Genomic DNA, 6,844 nt, shown 5'->3' with positions numbered 1-6,844 from the left:
TTCCACCTCGGTTTTCCCGAAATCATTCCACTCATCGCAGTAAATTGAGTAATCAGCAATTTTGTGTAAACAGCTATTATTTCCTTCCGATATTTCACGAAGCTAGGTGTCTTTTATTATTTTTATTAGACATAATAATAGTAGTAGTAATATTTGAATATTTACGTTCGTGTTGTCCCTGCATGTAGAAGAATGTCTGAGTATGAGCCGAAATATGTTGTTGTCAACACGGTGGAAGAAGCCGAAAAGCTAGTGACTAAGTTTGAAATAGACACAGTCACTAAATTTACAATATTTAGGCGAAATAAAGGATTTAGTCATGATCTGGATTTTAAGTACTGGATGTCGTGCAATTATGTATAAATTCCTTATATTCAGCCAAGCTCTGACATAATTAAGTAATCCCTCTTGTTTCTAACTGGTTGAATTAATTAATTAAATGAAAATAACAACTAAGAAAGTAGGTGTATGCAATGATTTTACATCTGAACTGCACCATAGCAGACACAAGTTCTATTACACATTTTAAAAAATGTATACTTTTATACGATATAGGCCTTCAAGGTCATCTGAGTGCTTTGGGAGGACAAGGGACAAAAGGAGGGTGTTAAAGTACCCTGTAATGGCACACCATTCATTATTCTTGGTTTTGATGTCAGAGAATGTCACTTTGGGCCAGACAGAAATACAATGAAAAAGAAGAAGTACCAAATGGAGAAGGTACTAGCTCGCACTGAGTTTATATGCTGCATGTCATTTTCTTCAGGATTGTGTGATTGAGTTATTTTAAAATGCATTTCCAACTTTGAATATGTTTTAACTTTAATCTCATACCAATACTTAAGCATCAATAAAAAAAAAATGCAATTTATGTACAAGTGTATATAATTAAATTTGCAGACCATAGAAGCAGACCAAGATCATTCTTATACACAAAAGAGCAGGACTTTGGTACAAAACACAAAAAACTTGATTGCCCTGCCAGAATTTATATGAAAAAGATATGTAAATTTCCTGATTATAAGGTAAAGCAGTAATCATAAGACATGTACTGGTAAAAATTTCGATTAATGTATTAAACTGGCCAGATTAAATATGGATTAAAGTTTATTTAAATCATAGTTTCTTTTTGTCCTTCATGAATGCTCTGGGTTCAACTTTTGGCTAATGTAGGCAAAGTGACTATCGTGCATCTTAAATATAAAATTGTGGATATTTTTCAATCACTTGAACAGATCCTTGGTCATGATTCTATCTGGAAGAGAAAACACCAAGCGCAGAAGTTGAAGAAGGCTCTTTCCGCAAATGAAGATGTGCACAGGGAAAAGGAAATTCACATTTTTTTCCCAGGAATTGAGAGCCACAAAAATCATTTGACAGGACAGGTTGATCAATATTTAACACAATCTTAACATAAATTCTGAAGAATAGGAAAGCTATATGAAAGGTGCATACCTACATGTAAATTATACTTTTAAAACCATTTGATTGTTAAATTCAGTTTTACTTGACAAATTGAATGCCAAGAAGCCTGATGTGCCTTAATCACATCCTTTCCTTATTAAGTAAGAGTAATAGAAACATGGGGTTTCCAGGTAGTGTAGTGGTTAATGCAACTGTTTCTCACCGCTGCGACCTAAGTTCAAACCCCATAATTAACAGTGGCTGTATGTGAGAGGGTATGGTGGTTGTCCACTCGAACACATGGGTTTCTACTGGGTATTCTGGTTCCCTCCCACAAAATGAACCCCTAGTGCCAGTCTGTGCAAGTCTTTAAATAGCTAGCATATACCATTGTTGTTTGTATGGAACGCCAAATTAACATAAACTCAAATAATTGAAGATATCTTCAATTATTTGAAGATATCATCAATTCATTTGATGCGCACAACAATTTAATTAAAGTTCTCTTCAAATAATTAATGATATTTTCAATTCTGAATTATTGCCTGCATTCATTGAATTGATGATAGCATTAATTATTCAGTTGAATTGATGTGCACTTTAATAGAATTAATGATCTCTTCGAATGAATTAATGATATCAACAATTGAATTGATGCGTGCTACAATTCAGTTGAAGAGAGCAATAATTGATATAATGCGCACATTAAATCAATTGATGAGAGCAATAATTGAATTGATGCATTAATTCAATCATTGCTCTCTTCAATTGAATTAATGATATCTTTACTAGTAATTCATTTGAAGAGAGCAATAATTCTTTTAGAGAAAGCAACTATATGATTAAAGATATCTTCAATTCAACATATCCACAATTGAATTAATGATCTCTTTAATTGAATTGTTGCTCTCTTCAAAGGAATTGATGCGTGCATTAATTCCTAATACAAAAGCATTGTAAATAAGTAATATATCTTCAATTGAATTAAAGAGATCATCAAATTACTTATACCGAGCTCTAAGTTAATTATTGCGAGCAATATTTCTACGAAATTGATGCTCTCATCAATTGCATTGAAGAGAGCAATAATTGAATTAATGCACACATTAATTCAATTATTGCTCTCTTCAATTCAATTGATGTGCGCATTAATTGAATTGATGAGAGCAATAATTGATTTAATGCACTCAATTCAATGAAAGAGAGCAATAATTGAATTGATGATATCTTCAAATAATTGAAGATATACATGTATCTTCAATTATTTGAGTTTATGTTAATTTGGTGCTACATATGTTTGTATGTCTGACTTTATAAAAATTAAGATTATTATTATTGTAGGGAAAAAAGTATTGTGCAATCAACCAGCCTGGGATCATTTGTAAATTACAGGGTTGTTTACTTTTGATAGCTTGCAGGTATTTGTCTACCAATCGACAATACCATCAAGGAAAAAATATCACATCTGATGGATGAAGGAGTGTCTAAAGTTTCAGAAATGAGACGTCACATCAAGTCATTTAGCAGGAAGGAACTTAGAATGACTGATGAAGAAAATCGACGCTTCTTTCCATTGGATAAAGATATTAGAAATCTAATGAATTCTTTAAAGGAACAGACACGGTATCTTTTACTATGTATTGTAGATTCCTTATCATATGTTTTTACTGATCAGATTTATATTCTTAAAATGACTTTTATTTCTTGAATGAAAAAATGCAAAGAACCTACTCACTGTAACATGAGTTACTACATGTAATTAGCTCACCTGAACCGAAGGTTCAAGTGAGCTTTTCTGATCAAAATTTGTCCGTTGTCTGTCGTCGTTGTTGTAAACTTTTCACAATTTTATCTTCTTCTTCAGAACTACTAGGCCAATTTCAACCAAACTTGGCCAAATGCATCCTTGGGTAAAGGGCTTTCAAGTTTGTTCAAATGAAGGGTAATGTTCCTTTCAAAGGGGAGATAATCACAAAAATGCAAAAATAGAGTGGGGTCATTTAAAAATCTTCTTCTCAAGAACCACTGGGCCAGAAGAGCTGAAATTTACCTGAAAGCTTCCTGACATATTGAAGATTCAAATTTGTACAAATCATGGCCCCCGGGGGTAGGATGGGGCCACAAGGGGGGGGGGATCAAAGTTTTACATACAAATATATAGAGAAAAACTTTAAAAATCTTCTCAAGAACCACTAAGCCAAAAAAGCTGAGATTTACATGAAAGCTTCCTGACATAATACAGATTCAAGTTTGTTCAAATCATGGGCTCCGGGGGTTGGATGGGGCCACAATAGGGGATCAAAGTTTTACATACAACTATATAGGAAAAATCTTTAGAAATCTTCTTCTCAAGAACCACTGAGTCAGAAAAGCTGATTTTTACATGAAAACTTTCTGATACAGTGCAGATTCAAGTTTGTTCAAATCATGGCCCCCAGGGGTAGGATGGGGCCACAAGTGGGGTGGGGGTCAAAGTTTTACATACAAATATAGGGGAAAACTTTAAAAATCTTCTCAAGAATCACTAAGCCAGAAAAGCTGAGATTTACATGAAAGCTTCCTGACATAATGCAGATTCAAGTTTGTTCAAATCATGGGCTCCGGGGGTTGGAAGGGGCCACAATAGGGGATCAAAGTTTTCCATACAAATATATAGGAAAAATGTTCTTCTCAAGAACCACTGAGCCAGAAAAGCTGCTTTTACATGAAAACTTTCTAACATAGTGCAGATTCAAGTTGTTCAAATCATGGCCCCCGGGGGTAGAATGGGGCCACAATAGGGGATCAAAGATTTACATACAAATATTTAGGGAAAAACTTTAAAAATCTTCTTCTCAAGAACCAGTAAGCCCAAAAAGCTGAGATTTACATGAAAGCTTCCTGACATAATGCAGATTCAAGTTTGTTCAAATCATGGGCTCCGGGGGTTGGAAGAGGCCACAATAGGGGATCAAAGTTTTACATACAAATATATAGGAAAAATCTTCTTCTCAAGAACCACTGAGCCAGAAAAGCTGAGTTTTACATGAAAACTTTCTGACATAGTGCAGATTCAAGCTGTTCAAATCATGGCCCCCGGGGGTAGAATGGGGCCACAATAGGGGATCAAAGATTTACATACAAATATATAGGGAAAATCTTTAAAAATCTTCTTCTCAAGAACCAGTAAGCCCAAAAAGCTGAGATTTACATGAAAGCTTCCTGACATAATGCAGATTCAAGTTTGTTCAAATCGTGGGCTCCGGGGGGTTGGAAGGGGCCACAATAGGGGATCAAAGTTTTACATACAAATATATAGGAAAAATCTTCTTCTCAAGAACCACTGAGCCAGAAAAGCTGATTTTTACATGAAAACTTTCTAACATAGTGCAGATTCAAGTTTGTTCAAATCATGGCCCCCGGGGGGTAGGATGGGGCCACAAGTGGAGGGGTGGGTGGTCAAAGTTTTACATACAAATATAGGAAAAAACTTTAAAAATCTTCTTCTCAAGAACGATTGGGCCAAAGAGGTTGACATTTACATGAAAGCTTTCTGACATAGTGTAGATCAAGTTCGCAAAAGTTTGTTTTGGCCATAATAGGGACTAAGGTTTTACATGCAAATATATATGGAAAGTCTTCAGATATGGGTCAAGGTGACTCAGGTGAGCGATGTGGCCCATGGGCCTCTTGTTTATTTTGTAGCACAGGTAATGGGGGAAAATATGCGAATTGTTGTGTTATAGTTGTTGCAGAATTAATGTTCCTTGAAATATAAGTCACAACTATTCCCACTCCTTCTGCCTGGTGTGCAAGATAAATAATGTGGTGAAAAGAACTGATGTGCCGAAAGAGAGTCTGATATTTCAAAAAAAGAGCCTGATGTGTGAAAACTTCTGCTTTGAATGATAACTGATATACACTGTATATATAGTGATGTGAAACAAGTCAAATTTCTACATGTATATCCTATATTTTAGACACTGTACATGAACCTACCTATCTACTTCTGAGTGATGTGAAATAAATCAAATATTTAAAACCTACCTCTTGGTGATGTGAAATAAGTTAAATTTTTAATCTCCTATATTGTAAACACCGTACATGAACTTACCTACCTCTGAGTGATGTGAAATAAGTATATTTAAAACCTCCTTCTGAGTGATGTGAAATAAGTCAAATATTTAAAACCTACCTCTGAGTGATGTGAAATAAGTCAGATTTTTATATCCTATGCCTTGGACAAATACATGAACTTTCCTACTTCTGAGTGATACGAAATAAGTCGAATTTCTATATTGTGTATCGTTGACATCGGACTGTAATCTACCTACCTCTGAGTGATGTGAAATAAGTGAAATGTATACATCCTATGTCTTAGACATCGTACATGAAACTACCTACTTTTGAGTGATGTGAAATAAGTCGAACTTCTATATTGTTTGTCTTAGACATCGGACTTTTATCTACTTACCTCTGAGTGATGTGAAATTTTTATCTCCGATATTTTAAACATCGTACATGAACGTACCTACCTCAGAGTGATAGAAATAAATCAGAATTTTATAATCTATGTTTCAGACACTGTACATGAACTTGCCTACTTCTGAGAGATGTAAAATAAATCAAATTTTTAAAACCTACCTCTGAGTGATGTGGAATAAGTCGAACTTTTAAAACCTACCTCTGAGTGATGTAAAATAAGTCAGGATCTTATATCCTATGTCTTACACAGATACATGAACTTTCCTACTTCTAAGTGATACGAAATAAGTCGAATTTGTATATTGTGTATCGTTGACATCGGATTTTAATCTACCTACCTCTGAGTGATGTGAAATAAGTCAAATATTTAAAATCTACCTCTGAGTGATGTGAAATAAGTCAAATTTATATATCCTATGTCTTCGACATCGTACATGAAACTACCTACTTCTGAGTGATGTGAAATAAGTCGAATTTCTTTATTGTGTGTCTTAGACATCTAACGTTTATCTACCTACTTCTGAATGATGTGAAATAGTCAAATTTTAAAACTTACCTAAGAGTGATGTGAAATAAGTCAAATTTTATAATCGATGTCTCAGACACTGTACATGAACTTATATACTTCTGAGTGATGTGAAATAAGTGAAATATTTAAAACCTACTTCTGAGTGATGTGAAATAAGTAAAATATTTAAAACCTACTTCTGAGTGATGTGAAATAAGTCAAATATTTAAAACCTACTTCTGAGTGATGTGAAATAAGTCAACTATTTAAAACCTACTTCTGAGTGACGTGAAATAAGAAAACTTCCTATAACTACCTCTGAGTGATGTGAAATCAGTCCAATTTTTAAAACCTACCTCTGAGTGAAGTGAAATAAGTCAGATTTTTATATCCTATGCCTTGGACAAATACATGAACTTTCCTACTTCTGAGTGATACGAAATAAGTCGAATTTCTATATTGTGTATC

At 34.2% G+C, this 6,844-nt stretch overlaps 1 protein-coding gene across 1 annotated transcript; it reads left to right on the top strand.

Annotated features, from left to right (window-relative positions):
* The first annotated feature begins 192 nt into the window (after nt 1-192).
* Nucleotides 193-5,977, top strand: LOC130047595 (calcium-responsive transcription factor-like). The gene is given in 8 exon segments (XM_056142923.1): nt 193-335; nt 462-466; nt 575-720; nt 901-967; nt 970-1,025; nt 1,236-1,385; nt 2,816-3,027; nt 5,965-5,977. Coding segments are annotated over 8 exon segments (792 nt in total).
* The last annotated feature ends 867 nt before the right edge of the window (nt 5,978-6,844 follow it).

This window comes from Ostrea edulis, chromosome 7 (genome assembly GCF_947568905.1).
Source record: "Ostrea edulis chromosome 7, xbOstEdul1.1, whole genome shotgun sequence".
Lineage (NCBI taxonomy): Eukaryota > Metazoa > Mollusca > Bivalvia > Ostreida > Ostreidae > Ostrea > Ostrea edulis.
This window is presented reverse-complemented; position numbering and strand designations above follow the sequence as displayed.